The sequence below is a fragment of the Daucus carota genome, chromosome 6 (genome assembly GCF_001625215.2).
Source record: "Daucus carota subsp. sativus chromosome 6, DH1 v3.0, whole genome shotgun sequence".
Taxonomy (NCBI): domain Eukaryota; kingdom Viridiplantae; phylum Streptophyta; class Magnoliopsida; order Apiales; family Apiaceae; genus Daucus; species Daucus carota.
This window is the reverse complement of record NC_030386.2, coordinates 34624056-34647022: the sequence shown is the minus strand read 5'-3', so window position 1 is coordinate 34647022 and position 22967 is coordinate 34624056. Positions and strand designations below refer to the sequence as shown.

Sequence of the window (22967 nt, the reverse complement as noted above, 5' to 3'; positions counted from 1 at the left end):
CTGTTTGTGTAATAAGTCAAGAAGCACTTATAAAAAGCTAGGAATGCTAGCTTTTGTTTCAGGACTTCTGCTTATTTGTCAAACACTTTAATCACTTATAAGGCTTGTCTGGCTTCTAACTTCTACTCCACTTATTTATTTTAAGCAAGAAGCACTTATTTTAAACTCATCCAAACGGTATCATTTCTCCGTGCTTTATCACACATGAATTTCTTATTTGGATACTTAATGTTAGTATTTAAAGAAATCAAGACTTAATAATAGTGTCATTAGTACGTAGTAAAGTAGTTCAAGACTTAATATGCAACTCCAAGAATTAAATAGTCGTTTTGATGAGGTGAATACTACATTACTTCTCTGCATTTCATGTTTGTGCCCGGATGATTTGTTTGTTGCTTTTGATAAACAAAAGTTAATTCAACTTGGTGGGTGTTATCCTGAAGACTTTTCTCCGATTGAACTCCTGACCCTTGATGACCAACTTCAGAATTATATAACCGATATGCTGTCAAGTATTGAATTTTCTGATTTGAAAGGGATTACCGCTCTTGCCAAAAAAATGGTTGAACTAGGAAGGGACAAAGTGTATCCTCAAAGTGTATCCTCTGGTATACAAGTTACTAACATTGTCTTTGATCTTGCCAGTGGCAACAGCAAGCGTGGAAAGAGTATTTTCAGGAATGCATCTTGTTAAGACAAAGCTGATTTCGCATTGGAGATCAGTGGTTAAATGATAGTTTAGTTATATATATCGAAAGGGAAATTTTTGATTGCGTTGACAATGAACTGATCATGCAGCGATTCCAAAACATGAAAACTCGTCGTGGAAACTTGTAATATTATCACATGAACTTGTAAATATTTTTGCTATATATTTATATATTTTGTTTTGTTGCTGGAAATTTATATGGTGCCCCCACTCGCTAAAAGTCCTGGCTCCGCCACTGCTGTGAGCCACGGTTACACAGAGAAGATCCTTATTTAGTACATCTATAATCTACATACTTGGTCTTGCATAGTTGCACGCCCAAAATTTATTAGACTTGTACTGGACTGCATATATAAAGATAACTGTTGAAACTACTGGCTAGTAAAATTAATCCGGTACTTGGCTTGTTTGTTGTTCATAAAGACTCCCCAGTTTTTGTTGTCTCCCCTCTTGTCTTCATCGAACAGGGAAAAGATGTAAATCTCGATAAACTTCAGTGGCCTTTTCGGGGTACCAGCGTTGCGCACATGATGAATCAAATTTTTGTTGTGAGTAGCCGCAATTAAATTACTAGTGCCTTCTCCTCCTGCTGTTGGCCATCCGATTTCAGACACGACCACGTCCAAACCGGCGCCATTAGCCTTCTCCAGCGCAGAGTATACACTGTCGACCATAACATCGAATATATTCATGTAGGCAAGCGGTCCATCTTGCACAACAGGACTTCGACGCTGGAAAGTAGCGTATTCTAGACGAGGATCTTGCGAGGTTGTAGTGCTCTTCTGTAGATCACGAGGAATGTCACCCTTATTGTATAGGTAGCTGTAGTAAGGGTGTAGGTTCACTAGCAAGGGCGTCCTGGTGTTAAACAAGAAACGAATGATGGGATCGAAAAATTGAAGAAATACTGGATTGAATTCGGCTTTGGATGGAGGGGAAGTGTTGACAAGAGCATCCGATTGGTCTATTGCGGTGGTTACTGGGATATGATTGAACTGCGCGGATGTGGATATTGAGTTCTGGATGTTGCGCATAGCCTGAAGGAGAAAAGGCACGAACTGGGGAGTTCCTGAGAACTCGTATGGAGTGACCCCATTGCCAACAACAATATACCTGAAGTTGACATCGTGGTAATTCTTGATGTTCCCTTGGATCCACTGGTCCGCGTTATCTTGGCTCGCGGCCACCCATTGAAGCTCACTGTTTGGGACACCGAGCATAACTTCGATTCCGGTGTTTCCAAGGGATTGTAAAGCATTATGGTCAGGGCCGTAAAGTCTTATCCTTTTGATTCCAGCAGATTGGACAACAGAAACAGCTTCTTGTGCGGAGGGTTGATTGGTAGCAAATGTTCCGTAGCACACACCTACTGCCTGCGGTCCTGCTTCCGGGCCATGTCTTACTGTCGCACCTGATTACATAAACACAGTAGAATAAATACATGTAATTTAATTTTAAAAAAATAGCTAGATATATATTATGTGAATTTGTATACCTGAAGTGGCATGTAGGACGGCAAATATCGAGCAGAACAGTAGCAGCAGCCGAGAGAGCATAGTGGTGTTAGAGGCCCGTAGCCGTAACCTGGGTGTAAGTCTAGTTGAGAATAACTACAGAGAAGTGCTATGAGTGTAGATAAATTGTAATCATATTTATAGACGAAATAGATAAGATCGAGTGTGCGGGAGATAAGATCCAGATTGTTCTCAAGTGTGTTGGTATTACGCATGCTGCGTGCCGCATGAAATTTTTTTGGCCAGGTGTAAGACATGCAGACCAAATGAGTGTGCGCGAGTACTTGTGGAGTCACCGTAAGGCATTTCTAATAATGCTCTTAAATCATTTTTTAAAAAATATATAATATATCGGTAGAATATTGTAATGCTCTAACTCTAAATTTTTATAATTACTTTTAATTCATATATTATTATTATTATTATTATTATTATTATTATTATTATTATTATTATTATTATTCGGGAAAAAAGTAAGAGACAGAATAAGAGAGAAGTGAATACACAGTACGTATAGACGAATATCATAGAGATAAAAAAATATTGAGTCGTTAATTATCTCTATCTTATTTTGTTAAGGAGAAAATTAAGGATTAAACATACCAATTTATTAAAAAAAGTGATCACGTATAGCTTCTTTATTTAGAACCTACAGCCATACATGTCAACATTTATTAGACATAAACATTATACATTCATGTTTAATTATCAAAACTGAAAATTGATCTGATACTTCGCTTGCTTGTTGTTGTCGAATACTCCCCAGTGCCTTTCAAACTCCTCAGAATCTCTTTTATTCTCATCAAACAAATTGAAGATATAAGTCTCTATACGCTTCTCAGGTCTTTTTGGAGTTCCATTGTTAAGTACATGGTTAATCAACCTGGTGTTATGGGTTGATGCATTTTCAATTGTAGCCGCGTCACCCCCATCAGTTGGCCAACCAATTTCAGACACGACCACATCTAAAGATGATCCACCGGCCTTCTCTAGAGCGGAATGTACACTATCAACCATGGCGTCAAAGACATTTGTGTAGCCAAGCGGTCCATCTTGTAAAATCGGATCTTGACGTTGGAAAGTAGCATATTCAAGACGTGGAGTTTGTCCGCTGTTGCCATGTGCATCAAACTCTGATGGAATATCTGCCTTGTTGTGCACATAGCTAAAGTAAGGGTGGAGATTTACCAACAATGGTACGTTGTTATTGTTTACTAGAAATTTGATAATGGGGTCAATAAACTGTCTAACTTCTGGCCTAAATTGACCCTGTGATGGTGGACAAGATTGGATGAGAATCTCAGACTGATCAATGGCAGTGGTGACTCTGATTTTATTTTGAAGCCCACACGCTGAAATTGCGTTCTGAATGTTTTGCATGGCTTGGAGAACAAACTGCGCGAACTGAGAAGTTTGGTCGTGGGCTGGAGTTATTCCATTACCAACTACAACATACCTAAAATTAACCTCTTGATAATTTTTGATGTTGTCTTGAACCCACTGATTAGCGTTATCCTGTGAAGAGGCCACTGATTGAAGTTGTTCGTTGGGGACGCCAATCACAACTTCAATTTTTGTATTTCTAAGAGATTGTAAAGCATTATGGTCAGGACCATATAGTCTCATTCTTTGAATCCCAACGGTCTGGATGAGAGGGATGGCTTCTTGAGCTGTTGGTTGATTGTCAGCAAATGTTCCATAACATATACCTACAGGTTGTGCTCCTTGTTGACCGCAAGATTGTTGTCCTTGTTGGTTTCCACCTTGTTGACATTGGTTGATTCCACCTTGTTGTCCCTGTTGATTTTGGTTACTTCCACCTTGTTGACCTTGTTGTTGTCCTTGTTGACTTTGGTTACTTCCACCTTGTTGTCCTTGGTTGCTTCCACCTTGTTGCCCTTGACCTTGTTGGCTTCCACCTTGTTGCCCTTGACCTTTTTGGCTTCCACCTTGTTGCCCTTGATCTTGTTGGCTTCCACCTTGTTGTGGTCCTTGTTGGCTTCCACCTTGTTGACTTGTCTGACCTTGTTGGTTTCCACCTTGTTGGCCTTGTTGTTGTCCTTGTTGGTTTCCACCTTGTTGGCCTTGTTGGCTTCCATCTTGTTTGCCTTGTTGACCTTGATTGCTTCCAACTTGTTCGCCTTGCTGACCTTGATTGTTTCCACCTTGTTGTCCTTGTTGGTTTCCACCTTGTTGTCCTTGTTGGTTTCCGTCTTGTTGACTTCCACCTTGTTGTCCTTGTTGATTTCCACCTTGTTGGCTTCCACCTTGTTGTCCTTGCGATTGACCTTGTTGGCTTTGTTGTCCTTGCTGACCGCATTGGGATGCGTCTCCTACTTGTTTGCCACAGTTTTGTTGATCTCCTCCCTGTTGGCTACCTTGTTGGACTTTTGGTTGTTGGTCTTGATTGCCACCAGGTTGTTGACCACTTCCTTGTTGTCCTTGTTGGGATCCCGGTTGTTGGACTTGTTGGCCGCTAGGCTTCTGATCATTTGGTTGCTGGTTACAAGGTTGTTGGCCTCCAACTGCTTGTCCGCATGTTGGTTGGGCTCCAACTTGTTGTTCGTTAAGCAGACGAGAACCTGTTTTAATTAAATATACAAGCAATTATATCATGAGACTTAAATAAATTGATATCATCATTAATTACACAATCAAATTATTATAATATAATCTTATACATTTGCATAGAAATAAAATTACTATTAATTCGAGGAGTTTAATGATACACGTACCTGTAGTAATATGCAAAGACCCGGTGACAAGTAAGGAAAGTAAAAGTAACACAAGAGGGATCCTGGAATGCATTTTATTTAGGAACTTGAGGCTATCTCTAATGGTGTTTTTTATACGGAGGAAATGTTTTTTTTTTCTTATGATGATATGCATATAAGTGCGTCCTATTTATAGGGCAATGGATAATGTACCTGGCCAATATTATGGGCATATTAACTTGAGAGGCAAAGAGGGACAGATGGCATGCATGCAGGGTTGTTTGTTATATGACAAGTAACGTGTTTAAGTTTCTTTTATTATGTGGCTTGTTCTCTCACAAAGAGATAGCTATAAACTTATGATAAACTCTAATGAGTTGTGCACATCAAAGTTGTTCATATGAATTTGTATCTTAGATTCGGATTTTTCCTAAAATTGAAATATATGTGGCAAAGTGATCAAATGACAGCTGTGGCTTGAGTCGTATTTTTCCTAAAATTAGAATATATGTGGCGAACTGACTAACTCTTTCAAGAGAGAAGCTAATTTTAAAAAGAAATAAAATTATTCCTTTTTCAACCTTCATTCACCGCGTGATAATTGAAGATATGAATTCGTTTCTTCTACAAATTTTATCCGTTTACAAAATATATACTGTATTTATTAATCGTCGAATATTTATCATAAAACATTTAACGATCAATAAATGAAATTTTTTTTTACAAATATATTTTTAACTTTTTGACATGATTATAGTGTTTTTATGTGTTATACATGAAATAAAAATCCAAAAATTGTTATAAAATTATATTCATATATTTTAATTTAGAATGAAAATAATTAGTTTGTATTTAAAATATTTAAATTGTGTATTAAAAGCTAATTGAAGACGGAGAGAGTTACTGCATTTTTAATACTCGCCCAATCCCACTAATTGTTATAGAGGTTTTTGTTATAATTTAAATTTTAAATATTTTAAAGAAAATAGAATTAAAATAATTTATGAATTCTATATATTTTATAAAATATTTAAAATACATGTCGAGCTATTCTTATCCACGTATTCAACCCAGGGCAATGAAGGAATCGGCCAAGTCTTCGTCGGTTGAGTTAGGCTATAGACTCAAGCACGGGGCAGGTTGTCAAACAAAACCTAAGAGCCTATCCATTTCAACCTACATCGATGAACCCCGGCGAAAGGACATCAAAGTTGCTCACATGGATCTTACTTTTTGTAGATGTAGATGTGCCATGTCCCCAGATGCTCGATGCTCAATGCTCGTTCAGGGATATATTCAACTAGAATTCAAAAACAATAATTCATTCATAAAATTTGAAAATATTCACTTCAGATTTTAAAAACATATCAAAATCTGAGAGTATCTAGTTAAAATTTTAAATTATACTACTAAATATGGTTGTATTGAAGTAGGATTTTTAAATTATATTTTAAAATCTGACAGTATTTGGTTGAAATTATTTAAAATTCCTGATGGTATTCAAATACTGATAGATTTTTTTTTAATTTCATAAAATGATGGATTTTGTGGGATTGATATTTGAAATCCTACCAAAATTAATGAGATTTTGAAACATGTGTTTAAATTCTAAATACTCTCACCAACTAGTGACATTTTATTTAGAATCAGCATAAAATCCAAATCAAATTCAATCCATTAACAGTAAGACTCTCATTTAGTTTGACGAGTAAGATACTCTCTCTCTCTCAGCGGAACAGGTTAAAAGCTCGTTTGACTGAGTTTAATATTATGATTTATAATTTAATGTGACTTTATTTGTTAAGATAAGAGTTTAGAATATGACTTACTGATTAATTATTTTGTGTTAACTCAGGCAACAGTTATGGGTGAAGAGTTAGAAAATCTTGAAAGGAGATGGGTACTTGTGTCAAGCGTGGTCTTTAAAAGCCATTTTCTCTGGAAATTATGCATTATACTCTTCAGACATCGTGCATGTCATTTTCTTCCTAATTAAACGCTCTTCAGACATCTCTTTTATGTATACATGTGAATAAGTAAGATCCTAGTTTTGTGCAATGTCGATACTTCCTTCCGTGTTTTTTTGTGTTGAGAATGAGAATCATGCCCATACTTTGTACTACTATGCAACTTTCCATCAAGGCAGTAGATGTTTATTTAGTTTTCTTGTCACTGTATACAAGTAAACTAAGACAAGTTTAACCCGGAAGGCATATCTTGATCACCCGATCAGACTCCAGTAGCATAATTTCCGCCAAGTTTCTGCTAAAATTCACACCAGTGGGATAAAAACATTATAATTAAGCAGTTCATTATAATTAATCTAGATCAAACACTGCAATATATCATATTGTGTCCAATCTATAATCCACTAAGCGTAGACACCAAATTAAACCTGCAAAAGTGTCTAAGACAGTAATTAACAGACAATACAGTAGCTAAAAAAATGTGTGTCTGAGTATGCGAATTCCAGTCTTTTCATTCACATTCCTAAAGTTACAAAAAAACTATGATAGCACTATCTCTGCCATTGCTTAATAAGGATTCCCATGAAAGGGTAAACACTGCTTATGCGATATCAGCATAAGAACACATTCCACGATGACACCCCCCCCCCCCCCCCCCCCCCCATCACTCATTGAATCCTGGTATCATTGCTTAATGACAGAGAGATTTTGCGTGCTGATTAATAAGAAAGTATATGGTCATTCTTCGGACGCCAAGGAACTCATTATAAGCATGAACTTACTATCACTCCACGAAAGTTAATTCCAGTAGTTACTATAATGTATACAGTATGTGACAATAATTAGGAGAGCCTAATGATATATACCAAATTCTTAGAAAGGTGGTTAAAGCACCAAAAAACACAAGACAGTAGTTGAATAAGTGGTCCAGAAGGAAGTCATTATTTTCATAAAGGAGTTACTCCATAATTGGACTTAGCTAGTACAGTATGTTCTGATTTCAACAAGTTTTTATTGTATGTTCTGTGTTTTTGAGAAAACCGAATCATAGTATTATATTCTAACACTTAATTACGCAGATTAAATGATCGACCTCTTTGACCACGGATAAGCAGATGACTATATATGAAGTGACTATCAATAGTCATTCAGATAGACTGGAATCTGAGCCGGGGCAACTTAGGTATATATTCCCTACTTTTCCCTCTCTGCTGTCAAATGTCAATCTACTCTCCAATGAGAAACAGTAGTAGATGTTAACAAACCAGAATTTTGTGGCCTTTCAATAATTGTAGAGCATCTAGAATTTTCGGCCAGGACCAGAGAAATTTTCTGTATTCTGTATTATATAAGTGATGATGAATTCCATTTCTCCCCTAAATTATATGACTTTTGGACGCTACATTCTTGAAATTATTTTACGAGGCCTCGGGTAAGAACATTTTTCTTTGGTAGGGACGGCCAAATCACTATCTCAACTAAAAGAACTAAAATAAACATGCACGATAATCATTTGTGCAGGTGGGCCTTTCTGGGGCATCATATGGGAGCAAACATACTTGGTAGGGGTCTCCAACTCTAAATTGGAAGTTTCATCTGTTTGGAAACTTACAGACCGTCAAAGAAAATAGCTCAGGCAACAGTTATGGGTGAAGAGTTAGAACACAAACAAGGTAACTGAAAGAGACAGGAAGGTAGTTTAATTTCCTGTGGTTTATAAAGTTCAGTATTGATTCAACTTTTTTCCTCCCTGATTGGAAACAATTTATAGAAAAATAAAATAAATGGAGAACAATTATCTTATAGTGTTAATAAACGGTCATCGGTTGGTTATAAGTGGTCAGTTATGTCTTTTCTTATAATGTTAATAAACGCGGTAAGTATGCTGCAATAATTGTATGTTGTGGACCTAACTATCTAAGAACCACCTTTATCTTCTTCTTAAATACTCTTCAAATATTCTTAAGATAATGTACCAATACTCATTCCTTTAAAGGTATTGACAACACTTTGTCCCTCCCAATCTCCCCAAGAAAATGCACTCACCTGCAGGAGTGTTCAGACAAAATGACGTGCTTGGCAGGTTACTTGTAGCCCTTTTATTAAGTTGTAACTGTAACAAAAACGATTTCTGTTCTAGCCTTCCTGCTGAGACCCCAACCGCTTCTCCCAACTCAAATCTCTCAATTTTATCATCACTACAGGCATTAAAACTTGATGGCCAAATCTTTTTTGACAACATCGACTATGCATCCAAGGACTTTGGCGATAGATACCATTTCCTTCCTGCAGCAGTTTTACATCCAAAAACAGTACAAGATATTTCATCCATAATTAAGCATATCTACAGTTTGGGCACCACTTCTGCTCTCACTGTAGCTGCCAGAGGCCATGGTCACTCCCTTGAAGGTCAATCACAAGCGCATAATGGACTGGTGATTAACATGGAATCATTTCGGGAACAAGACATGCACTTTCACACTGGAGAATTACCATATGTGGATGTGTCCGGTGGTGAACTATGGATAAATATACTGCAAGAGGGCCTTAAACATGGTCTCGCACCCAAATCTTGGACAGATTATCTTCATCTCACAGTTGGCGGAACTCTGTCAAATGCTGGAATCAGCGGGCAAGCCTTTAGACACGGTCCACAGATAGATAATGTCTACCAGCTTGAAGTTGTCACAGGTACATTGCAGAAACTTATAATACAATATATATTTCCAAACACACTGACTGTAACGCTCTACCTCAATTTTGAGCTCAGCAAAACAAATATAATTGTATCATACGTTATCAAGTGTACTCTTTATTCGAACAGGAACAGGAGAAATAGTAACATGTACAAGCAAGCAGAATGCTGACCTTTATTATGGTGTTCTTGGAGGACTAGGCCAGTTTGGCATTATCACAAGAGCTAGAATCTCTTTGGAACCAGCACCCGCGAGGGTAATATTAATGTATCTACATACAAAAAGAATAACAAGCTCACGGTCATAAGAAGAATAAATTGATGAGCTTAATATTTCATCTTTTACAGGTAAAATGGATAAGAATGTTGTATAAAGACTTCAGCATGTTCTGCAGGGACCAGGAGCATCTTATATCATCACGAAATTCTTTTGATTATGTTGAAGGATTCGTGATAATAAACAGAACAGGTTTACTGAATAACTGGAGATCGTCATTTAACCCCAGAGACCCTCTAGAAGCTAGTGAATTCCATTCTGAAGGAAAAACTCTATACTGTCTAGAAATCGCAAAATACTTCAACCCCCAAGAAAATGACATAATAGAGCAGGTAAACTGGCAAAGTATTAAAACCTCGGTGACTACCTAAACACCAGAAGTTTCCTAGTACTGACCTCTCTTTTCTGTTGTATCAGATAATTGACAGCTTGTTATTAGAACTGAGTTATATTCAATCCACCCTCTTCCTATCAGAAGTATCCTATTTGGAATTTCTTGATAGAGTGCATGCCGAGGAGAAGAAACTTCGACAGATGGGCTTGTGGGAGGTTCCTCACCCATGGCTAAATCTTCTGATTCCAAAAAGTAAAATTCATGACTTCTCCCAAGAAGTTTTTGGAAAAATACTTGTAGACACGAGCAACGGTCCTGTACTAATCTACCCGGTTAACAAATCAAGGTACTAGTTCACCTTCTATCATGTGGCACACCATTTATATACAGTTCTCACAAGACACTTATGTACTGAAAAGGTGAAGTATAAAGAAAACAGAAAAAAAACATGGGGTTTTGACAAGGTGACTAATTTAAGTACATATAATGTCATGTACCCTATAATTGGTCCCTTTGTTTTACAGGTGGAATAATGAAAATTCTTTGGTAACCCCAGAAGAAAATATTTTCTACCTAGTGGCATTTCTATCCTCAGCCGTAGCATCATCCACAGGAACAGATGGGTTGGATCATATCCTAATGCAGAACAATAGAATTTTAGAGTTCTGTGATTCGAATTGTCTTGGAGTGAAACAATATTTGCCCAGCTACAGCACTCGAGAAGAGTGGAAAGCTCACTTTGGCCCCCGGTGGGAAACATTCAGGCGAAGAAAAACAACTTATGATCCGTTGGCAATACTAGCTCCAGGCCAGAGAATCTTCCGGAAAGCAGTAGATTCACTGTAGCTAGCATCAGTTATGAAGCCTTTAGTATCTATTGCTTTTAGCCTTCGAACGAACAACGTAAATAATTTTTCAAATATGTTCTCTCAACTAGGAGCAGTCTTCTTTTAGCATTTGAATGAACAACATAAATACTCTCAGATATCTTCTAAAAAATGGAAAGCAGTCTTTTTTTAGCGAGACTTTACAAGTGAAAAGTAAGTAAAGTTGGTGAAAACAAATGAAAATAGATGCAATTATAATATAGTTTCATTCCAAAACTTTCACTCCAAAAATGAGATAAAAGTGAACGTACATTTGATTTCACTTACATTTACTTACTTTCTCTTTAAAAAAAATTCAAGAACGAGGCCTTGAGAAAGACTTATACATGGGCATATACATGGGCATAAAACGAACTGGCGGAGCGCTAATACCAAGTATAATGATCTGAACCCACAACTCAATTCATACCGAACAGGCGAACATAATAATCCACCACGTGTCAGTTCAAAAAAGCTATCAATGTGGTAAAGCACCGATTTCGGATGTTTTTGGTAAGCAAAAATCTCTTTTACAGTGAATTAAACTAGACAGTTAATTTAGGTATATACTCCGTCTCTTCTTAAACTTTTAACTAGTATAAAAGTCCGTGTGAGGCACGGCGTTCTAATTTATATCGTGTTTTAAATAATATTGACGTGTCATCGTATTGTTTCGAGCAATTTAATAGTAATTATGAAAATTAAATAATATTGACGAATTTTTTATTTTTTGACAAAATAAGTAGATATGAAAATGTTATATTTGCAACCTAATAACATTAATAATAATAATAATAAGTACTATATTTTTTTAAAAATTATGTATCAAAAGCTACAGCTAAATTGATTTTTCTATATTCAAATTCGTGAGGATATAGAGGTCATCATCATATTATCTACATGTTCAAAATTACATTCGACATGAATACTGAAATATTTAGATTTTAAATATATTATTCCTCATTAAAAGTATCTGTAATTTATTGTTGAAAATTATTAAATTATTTCACCTAACATAACATGATTTTGATGAAAACTTGTTCTTGATATGTTGAATTACGATATCCTAAATCGTCATTAGAAGAAGATGTGTGGCGTGCATTGTTTTACATTTATAAACTTGTTCTTGATATGTTGAATTACGATATTTTTTTAGATTAATTTGTAAATGAAAAATTAATTTAATTGTAGTTTGAATCATTTTATTTAACCGGTATGTTATATATTGATCGGTGGCATATTAAAAATTATAGTTTTAAGACTTTAATATATATAGCTTATTTCTATCTGTTATTTTATTTTAACCAAGTAATTTTTTTGAAAATAAATCAAGTAAAATTTATATCTCAACTCTTTTTAGTAGGTCTCGTAAACGCTTTTTATTATTATTTGAATGACTTTTAATTAACAATATAGAATTTCCCTAAAATCAACTTTATATCACAAGTTATAATATTTCAAATTCATATATCATCAAAATTACATCATTTAGATATATATTCTAACACCAAATTTGATGTCTCTGACATTATTCTTATATCTATTTTTTTTTAAAACAGATTTAGTTACACGTCCAATTCTAAATTCATAAGTTTAAAATAAAAAAAATTCTAAATAAGAATATTCCTTTAGTTACCTTATTTAGTGTTCACCAAAATATTGTAATCTCTTTGTAAATCACCCTTTATAATAGAAAATTTTAATATGACATGGTCCATGTTGAAAGCCCATCAATGTTTTGTTTCAGAGAAATTCGCTGAAATCTTAGTTCTTGAGCTTATTTCTCACATTCATTACTTAAAATTTCTATTATATTGTATTGGTACTCGTTTAAACTATTAAGTTGGATTTGAATTTGTTCATTTTTATACGGATATGAATTATATCTATTTTTAGAAAGTGGAATCATGATTCGAGCCCTATTATTCATATCCTTTTTCAATTTTAAATTTATTTATGTAAATAATTAGTTTATTGATATTAATCTATCATGTAAACAATATATGAGACTTAGCTGAAATAATAATTTATCTTAAATAAATAAGATATTGAAAAGAATATAAATACCATAGTTTTAATGTATTTGGTTAACGCTTTTGGATAACGTGTTGATTGCTTGTGTAGCTCAAGTGGTTTAAGTGGTGCACATAAATTAGAGTGGTCTTAGGTTCAATTCTTGTCAACACCAATTTTTTTTATATAAACAAGGAGGAGGTAGGCTCGGAGTTTTCGAAGCTAGATAATTTATTTCTATTATATATATATATATATATACTTACATATAAGTAGAATACGAGAAAGAGGAATTAGGAAAATCACACACACATACATATATTCTTAACAAAAGAATTTATAACTTTTCCAGACATTTCAAAATGCTGGTTGAATTTGTAACTGTTAATTTTAAAAGTGATACGGAGTTTATTCTTATCATGGTGAAATTGTTTCGAAAAAGAATATCACTACAGAGATTGTGTTCAATTTGTAACAAGGATAACGAGATAATTTTTACTTATTAATTTCATCATGTCCTTTGGCTGAAATTTCTAGAAGAGATGTGATATTAATGAATTTGAGGAAAAATAGCGTTGAGTTTGAATCTTCCTTTCTACATTTGTTAGATAGAACTGTGAAATGTCAATTGAAAAATTTTGTGGTGATTATGTTACATACTTAATGACTGAATTAGAATAGTAAGCAGTTGTTAGTGAGTATTGTCATCATTTCAATAATGATTTGTCTTGAACCGTAAAAAAATATATCTCTCCGTTTACACTTTCTAATGATGGATTTCATAGGTGTGTCATGACTCAAAATGGTACTACAAAGATGAATGTTGATGTAAAAAATTTTTGAAGTCTAACCCACGTTTTAGTCGTGGTATGATATTACCAGATTCCAATGTTACTTGAACGAAGGCTCGAGTTGGATCTATTAAAAGTGTTGTACGGTCTAAGAGCATCTCCAAGGGTTGAGACATGTTAGTTAAAATATCTATGTGTCATCTTAAGTGGCATTTTTGGATGATATGTAAAAAGAAATACTCTCCAACCATCATCCTTTAGCAAAAAAAATATAGATAATCATATTTGATTCAATAAATTTGTTGAACTAGTAAAACTATTATGTATAATTTTAACTTGACATAATTATACATAATTCCATTAAAGTGTTTTTCTCACCTGTTAGCAAAAAACTTGTATAAACAATTTACATAATCATTATAGCTAACAAATTTAGAAATCACCCTTGGAGATGCTCTAAGATCATAAGGCTATCGGGATATGAGATGATTGAGTTAAATTAAAGAGACAAATTGACATGAAAAATATATATGAAAGCCTCTGTTCGAAAAGTCGGTGATTAATCACGATTAGTCACTGATTAATCCCTGTTCCGTAACTCACCGAACTGATTAAATCTCCGATTAATCACTGATTAATCCGATTAATCCCCGATCAATTCAATTAATCACCGATTAATCCCTGTTCCGTGACTCCACCGATTAAGTCTGATTCCCACTTTTTACAACACTGATAAAAACAAATGATTATTGTGACATTGCAAATAATTAACGGTTTTTCTAGTGAGCACATGCTAAGCACTAAAATTTATAAGTTTTGGTGATTTTGATTGGTAGCTACTTCTTTATAATGGTGGATCCCTTGCAAATTCACCAACCACACCAATCAAACTCCGCCATACTTATAGAATTTGGAGTTTAGCATGTGCCCATGGGAACACACTAAACAAACCCAATAATTAAAAGTAATGTAGTTTTAACAGTGATGTCCGTGCTAAATTAAATGTTTATTTATTTTCTATTTAAGTAATGAAAGTATTGTTTAAAAAAAATACTCCCTCCGTTTTTTAATATTTGACGTTTTGACTATGGACACGTACTTTTAAGTGATTTGACCGAGTAATTAAAAATCTTGTTTTTCAAAAAATTTTTTGAATAAAAATATATAATCAAAATTTTAATTCACAATAAAAATCAATCTAAAATAATAATTTTTACAATCCGGTCAACACCTGAAACTGCAGTACTTTAATGACCGAAAACTCTGCACACACACCCAAGAAAAAGAAAACACCAGTATGGTGTTAAAATTGTAACAATTATCATGAAGGCGAAAACAAAAGTAACCCCGCCAGAAACATGATGTTCAATCATATGCTTAAGTTTAATAGCTTTTTCACTGGTTTTCTTGCCAGAGACGGGATCAACCTCCACATCAGCCCATGCCATTATCTTACGTGTCTTGCTTTTAGCTTTCGAGAATAGCTCCCTGAACTTCACTGCAGATCCCAGATCCACTCTAAAAATAATGACATGAGAAGCCGAAGACTCGCTTTTGGAAATTTGTTGCCATGAATTCCCCGGAGTCGTCACCACGTAAGCATTCCGATCTGTCTCCTTATTAATACCCTGGTGAAATCCAGGTATGGTGTAGTTACCCACCGGAACGATATTTCCTGCACTTGCATGATACGAGAAAGTCAAGTTGAGGCTTTCATAGTAAACTCCCATACTATCTTCGTTGTTTCCAAGGTGGAGCTTGAAGTAGATAATGGACTGGTTTAAGTTGGAGAGATCAGAACTTTGAAGATTAGCTATGTAAAAATCTTCAATAGAACAGGAGATTGAACCTTGTTTTACCATAGCTAAGCTTACCCATATCCAAGGAGGGAGGTAAATAAAGATCAATGTCCAGCCGCACACACATGATACTAGTTGGTATTTTGGGTTTAGAGCATCATCTATATGACCCATATCTCTTTCCGCTTTTCTTTTACTTTTCGGAAAGAATTTGGTGGTTGTACTCGATAAATATACAAAACAATCTGAGTTCAGATTTACAGGTTTTACATGACAAGATGAGACTGAAAATATTGGATCTCATCTCCATTGATAGTCCATAGTTAAATATTCTTGAGTTTCTGCGAGGGCCCGGTAAATAAGATCATGAGACGAACAATATAATAATAATAATGTGGTTGGTAGTCAATAAATTGGGTGTATTATCAGGATATTCACTCCGTTTTGAGATGTGGCTTCACTTTTTAACACAAGTTTTAAGATTTTTTATCGCAAACCTAAAATCATGTGTTTATAATTTTCTTTTTTAGAATACTATTATTAATCATATATATTCTTTTTAAAAAGTTACAATTAGTGATTCTAAAATAAATGGAGTATAATGCTACATAGGATAGGAGGATAAATTCCAAATCCAAAGCCATGTTCAAGTAGGAGTAACCCTGTAACCTGATCAATTTCGAAATTTTGATGAAAAATACTTAATTCTGACTAGTAACCTGCATCAGATCAATTCATTTCAAATTATATTTAGTTTCAAAAATTATTGAAAATGGTGAATTCTAATTTGAACCCATGTTTTTTTACCATGGTAATTACTAATTAGAGCATTTTCAATATGATTTCTAATTTTTTTTTATCTAATATATAACTCTTAACAAGTTAATATATCGAAATCGTGACAACTTCAAACAAATTTTTATTTGTACTATATTTATATTTATATTGGAGAGGGGAATGAATTAGAGAGGAGTGAATATTATATTAAGAGCATTTGAATGTTATTTAAAAGAGAGCAGAACGAAAAAAATACTTATATTTTTAAAGAGCCACTAGAGTTGAAAAAATCGAAAAGAGCACTAAATTGGAGAGAAGCGAATATTATATTAGAAATATATGAATGTTATTTTAAAAAAAGGGAAAAAATTGTTAAATTTTTAAGACGTCATTAGATTCTATTTTTAGCTCTGATATTAAAACGTCTGTGAAGACTAGTAATACAAAAAAAAAAAAAGATATGTTCGCGATTACAAACAAAAAATTATTTTCTACTAATAAAAATCTCATGCATAAATAAAAAATACTTTTTCCGTCCTATCATGTTCTTTGCGGTTTGTTTTTTCGGATATTGCCCCACCTATTTCTTTACATTACAAAATTTTCCTGACATAGTTAATGAGTCCCATCAATTTCTCACATATCCTCCTTTTTCATATTACTATACTACTTTTACTCTGCTATCTTTTGAAGGAGGAGTATATCATATACACAAGAGGAAGCAGCATGATACAAAATATCGATTTTTTTAGTGTGTGCTCATGCGCACATGCTAAGCATTAAAGTTTATAAATTTGATTATTTTAGTTGGTTTTTGTATCTTAATAATAGCGAATCTCTCAAATTTATAAAATTTCACGCTTAACATGTGTTCAGAACATAAAGCAGTACCTCGCAAGTCGCAAGCCGCGAAACCCAACACTACAACTTTTCTGTCACGTGAAGGTGCTCGTATATCTAGGCTGGATCAAACTATTTTAATAGAATGAGACAAACGCGCGTGACTTTTTTGTATTTTTACGATGTACATAGGGGTTGTAAATGAGCCGAGCCGAGCCGACTCTAGAATGCTCGTGTATCGTTTGTTAAAAAATTAGCGAATTCGAACTCGAGCCCGAGCTTAGATCGAGCCAAAAATATTGTTTGAGGATCGACTCATTAAGGAATAACTCTGCTCACGAACGGCTCGCGAACCGCTCACGAGCTGTCTCACGAGTTTTTGCTCACGAACCGCTCATTAACTTATGCTCACGAAAATGTCTCACGAATTTTTGCTCACCAACCGCTCATTAATTTTGTTCACGAGCTTGTTTAATAAACTTTGCTAATGAGTTAGCTTATACTCATAAATTTATTTACGAGCTTGTTTGTTATTTAATATAATTAAAAAATAAATTAAAATTCTAACAATATTTTAATTTATGCTCTAAGGAATCATAAATTCATAATAACTACACTCAAGAGCCATATTCACGAGGCACGCTCACGAGCCATGTTCACGGGCTCACGAACCATGTTCACGAGCCAAGTTCACGAACCATTTTCACGAACTCATAATTCGAACTTGTTCGCGAACTATCGAGTCGAACTCTACTTCTACTGTGCTAAAGTTCAGCTCGTTTATAAAACGAACCTTAAAATTGTGCTCAAGATCGACTCGTTTATGAATCGAACCAAGCTCGAACCGAGCTTTTTTCGAACCGAACACCGAGCGGTTATCGAGCGTATCAACTCATTTACAACCCTAGATGTACACGCATACAGCTCTTCTAGTCTTTTGGTAGTCGTATTCCAGCTGGGATGTATTAAATTTTATATATTAAAAATTAATGGGTCCCACCACTTCACCCACTTTTCTTTCTCTTTTCCACTACTTTATACATATTTCTTAACCTCCGTGCCCAAACTCAATGTAAACTATTGAGGGGGACGGATGGAGTATTGATTATATAGTTCCGTAACTTATTTTTGAATAAAAATTTAACATTTAAAATTTAATTCAGAAAAAAATTAAAAATAAATTGTATAACTACACTTTTCAGGAGCATTAAAGTCCGTACGGCGTTCCCGTCCCCTGATATATTTGGTGGTGTTTGGCTGCGGTTTTTAAGCCCAGCTTCTGGATTTATAAGTTAGAAGTGCTTATTCGTACTGTTTGTGTAAAAAGTCAAAGGGTACCTGTAAAAAGCTGAAAATCTTAATTTTTGTTCTATGACTTCTACTTCTTTCCAAAACACTTTAATCACTTACATGTCTTAACTTGCTTTTAATATATATTTCACTTATTTACTTTAAACAAAAAGCACTTATTTTAAGCTCAGTCTAAGTAGCCCCATACTATATAGTTCCAGGGGACGGATGGACTACCACTACATATAACGATATACAGACATCATACAATACTCCCTCCGTCCCATTGATTAATATACATATGAGGAGTGACACGGAGGTCAAGAAAAAATATACTGTAAATGTGTAAAATGAGGGTAGTGTGAGTAAAATGGTGGGACTTACTAATATTTAATGCATAAAGTGGATGCAGTGGAAGAAAGTAATCGATGTAATCTAGTTTTTATATTATATAAACTTACTATTTTTAGTATGTATATAATTAATGGAACGTCCAAAAAAAATTGTATATAATTCAGTGGGACGGGGAGTAATTGACAGAAGAAGTGCCAAATAATGTCACAACTAGTCTTAATATATTTTTGAACAGCCTTGATATTTTTAATAGAAACAATGATAGATAAACTTGAAATTTAGAATATTTTAAAATGATATAACCGTAATTTATATATAATGTTTATATTTAAATTATAAGCTATAATTTGTTTATTTGAATCAAATATTAGCAAGTTTTATGAACAACATAAGATTGTTATTATATAATTTATGATTATTTTTACTCTCAATTTAATATCTTTAAAATAGAAAATTTTAATGATCATTTTTCGGATCCCAAGCCATCACTTACAGTGTGATGGCTAATAATCATCCTTACAAGTGAAAAAAATTGAAAAAAACCAAACAATACATACAACAACATAAAAGCAGATTGAAAAAACAATGAATCCTTTGTATCCAGAACTGTGCCCTGAGGAAGACCTAAGCCTTGTACCTTTGTCCCCAACTTTGTTGGCGCTTCTTGTGCTAATTTTGACATCTCCGTGCAACAGTAAATGATGTCTCTTGCTTTTCCAGGATGCATATTTGAATCTCACCGCGGTAGCCAAATCTACACGCAGAACCACTTGAGACACATTCTCTGAAGCTTCTTTCCAGGAAACCCCATGTGTCTCTACATAATCGGAACGGTCAATCCTGGATCCATGATCATTGCCCTTCTGGTAAAACCCGGGTGTTGTATAGTTGGCTACAGGAACAACAACACTTGTATTGGGATTCACGTAGGAAAATGTGAGAGTGATATTGTCATAGTAAACTCCCATCTGGTAGGTAGTGTCGCGAAGTAAGAAGATGAAGAAGATGGAGGTGCTGTTGATCAAGCTATTATAACCACCGACATTGCTCATTATGGCAGGAACAAACAAGGCTTCTATGGAGGCCCTCACCTGAGATCCGTTTGCTGCAGCTAAATTTAGCGTGATGAATATCGGTATGAATAATATGAGTGTTAGCGAACAACAACTGAATACCAGGCAACCTTTGCCGCTTAAACCCATGAGATTAAGTGACTTTTTACTAGATGTTGATTACTTCACTTGTCAGTTGTCATGCTCTTTTTAAAGTAGAACGGAAACGACGACCCCGTTTGGGTCAACTTGGGCCTAGACCGCCCGGTTTAGGTGTGTTTGGATAATTTTCTATTATGCGCGACTTATAATTTAATAAAAATATTATAGTGATTTCATAGATTAGTTGTTAGAATGATAAAATAAAATTATATTTATTAAAAAAATTAATAAAGATATAAATTATTCGAAAGATATTTCTATTTCTAATTTTAAATCGGTTTCCCTTATTTTTTATTTTAATTTAATCTATATTATATAATTTTGAATTTAAAATCAAAAATATTTTACACATATTTTTTTTGATAAAATATTTTACATATATTAAGATCGTTCATCAGAAGTCAGAACCGAACTAGTCGATTTATCCTGCGTGGTATGTATTATCATAAATATTATAGATTGAAATTTTTGAGGAATCCCTCCCTCCCCAACCCAGCACCTAGGGCTGTTTAACGAACCGAGCTGTTCGCGAACAAGCTCGAGCTCGGCTCGTTAAGAGCTCGTTCGGCTCGGCTCGTTAAGTTAACGAGCTCGAGCTCGAACACAAAAAATTGTTCGTTAAGTAAATGAGCTCGAGCCGAGCTTTTAGTATGTTCGGCTCGAGCTCGGCTCGAGCTCGACTCGAGCTCGCTCGGCTCGAGCTCGGCTCGTTAAAGCTCGAAAAAATGCAAAATTTTTGGTTTTTTTTTTATAATTTATATATGTTATTGAACTCAGAATTCAACATATAATTAATATATATATATATATATATATATATATATATATATATATATTAGTGATGTAACCAAAATTTCGGAAAATAATAATTTTATATGGTTTGCTATTTTAACAGTCAAGTAAAAAGTTAACTAGTACCGCTAACTAGTGTTTAATCCTAATATAGTGTTTCAATATTTTAAAAAATATTTCTTACCGATCCAACCGTATGGATGTTAACATATATACATTTTAGTGATATAAACAAAGTTTCAAAAAAATTAAAATTATTTGGTTAGCTATTTTAAGAGTCAACTAGCGGTTTGTCTTTAATTTTTTCTGGCTCGGCTCGGCTCGACTCGACTCGGCTCGGCTTGTATTTGTTCGCGAACAAACTCGTGTTCGGCTCGTTAGTTAACGAGCCGAGCTTGAACATAATTTTTGTTCGATAAAAAAGCTCGGCTCGGCTCGACTCGTCAGAAAAAAAAAATTAAAACTCGGCTCGGTTCGGTCAAAACTCGGCTCGGCTCGGTTCGTGAACAGCCCTACCAGCACCCGCTAAAAGGGCTTGCTCACCAGTTTTATCAGCCTTATATTTTTTTACGAGCCACATCACCTCCCAAACGAATTCTTTTGGAGATACGATTTCAATATTATTGCACTAAAATATTCTAATTAATATTCTATATTTGGGGTGTTTGGTGTTGGCGAAATAATAGAGTTTGGGAAGACAAACACGAACCACCTGGTATAGCTATGGAATGGAGTCAAAGAGTGGTGGCAGACTGGCAGAAGGCTAACAGGAATATATCCAGTAGGAGCACGAATCAAGATCGATATTGCTTTTCAACGATGGAAACCTCCGGGAATGGGGTGTGTTAAGGTCAATGTAGATGCCTCAGTATTTGCAGGAGCTGAATTTTTCTCTATTGGCATGGTATTGCGAGACTGTGAAGGACAATTTCTCGAAGCTAAAACTATTAGATTGCCTAAAGTTACTTCGGTTATGGAGGCTGAGACTATGGGAGTTAGTGAAGCTTTGTCCTGGCTGGAATCAAAAGACTTAATGCATGCGATAGTAGAAACAGACTCCTTGAATACATTCCAAGCTTTGAAGAAGCAATGTATAAATCGGCTAAAGTTGGCCACATTGTGGAGGATAGCAGAGCAAAGCTTCAATTAAATCCGGGGTTCACAGTTTCTTTTGTCAAGAAGTGTGCTAACAAGGTGGCTCATGAGTTAGCTTGAATACCTTGCATGCTCAACTGCTTTATTGTTTTTACATCTTCTACTCTAGGGAAAATAAGTATCCACAAACAGAAGTTGCTTCTGGTTCCCAAACAGGTCCACGTTTTTGGAAAAGAAATAGAAGCTCTCAGAGAAAAGCTAAAGTAGAAGTCAGAAGCAGCTACGGGAATTCAGTGCAGTCACTTGCAGGCTGCCCAAGCATAAAATACCCCTGCTTCCTACACTGTAGGCTGTAGCATCTTGAAAAAGTTACTAGACCCTTGTGTTGCAGTTGAAATCCCCCGCATCATTAAAACAAATGAAACATCTACAGTGTTTGCTTTGGACAAATATGATATGTAGAACATATATGCAAACGTATATAACAAGAAGAGCACAGAGCTGCAAGCATAGTTATTAGAGATCATTATTATTATAGTTTCTGTTTTATTGAATATAAAAGAAGCTACTTATTTTCCCTAGAGTTAAGCACTTGGGTTTTTTAAAACACAACCTGAAAAATGTAAATAGGCAACAGATACCTGGTGCATGCTTGCACTAGTAAAGCCTTGCAACTTGCAAGTAGTTGCATTTTGCGAAGCTAATTTACTCTCACTTTCCGTCTTCTTTCCAACCTAGACCTGGTTTGCCAATACCTTCCTGGGGATCTTCATACTCACGAGCACCGCGAAGGGAAGCTTCAAAGTCGGTGGAGTCACTCGCAACAGGAAGAAAACATCCTATATCATCTCTAGCACCAAACCCTCCAGCTCGCATAACATCATCTGAGGTTATTGGTGCCTCCATGTTCATATCGGCCAAGACCT

The 22967-nt window shown here is 34.9% G+C and overlaps 3 protein-coding genes across 3 annotated transcripts; 1 reads left to right on the top strand and 2 right to left on the bottom strand.

The window, feature by feature from the left end:
• Positions 1 to 1080: 1080 nt before the first annotated feature.
• On the bottom strand, positions 1081 to 2265 carry LOC135147278 (glucan endo-1,3-beta-glucosidase, acidic-like). The gene is made up of 2 exons (XM_064080197.1): positions 2205 to 2265; positions 1081 to 2120 (listed from the first exon to the last, which is right to left on the bottom strand). Exons 1-2 carry the CDS (start codon positions 2263 to 2265, stop codon positions 1081 to 1083), a joined length of 1101 nt encoding a protein of 366 aa, XP_063936267.1.
• A 581-nt stretch (positions 2266 to 2846) lies between these two features.
• LOC108226280 (uncharacterized) lies at positions 2847 to 5078 on the bottom strand. The gene is made up of 2 exons (XM_017401225.2): positions 4959 to 5078; positions 2847 to 4805 (listed from the first exon to the last, which is right to left on the bottom strand). The coding sequence occupies exons 1-2, from the start codon at positions 5029 to 5031 to the stop codon at positions 2932 to 2934; spliced, it is 1947 nt and encodes a 648-aa protein (XP_017256714.1). The 5' UTR covers positions 5032 to 5078; the 3' UTR covers positions 2847 to 2931.
• A 3862-nt stretch (positions 5079 to 8940) lies between these two features.
• On the top strand, positions 8941 to 11143 carry LOC135146986 (cytokinin dehydrogenase 1-like). The gene is made up of 5 exons (XM_064079044.1): positions 8941 to 9595; positions 9729 to 9856; positions 9948 to 10208; positions 10294 to 10556; positions 10735 to 11143. Exons 1-5 carry the CDS (start codon positions 8941 to 8943, stop codon positions 11054 to 11056), a joined length of 1629 nt encoding a protein of 542 aa, XP_063935114.1. The 3' UTR covers positions 11057 to 11143.
• Positions 11144 to 22967: the final 11824 nt, after the last annotated feature.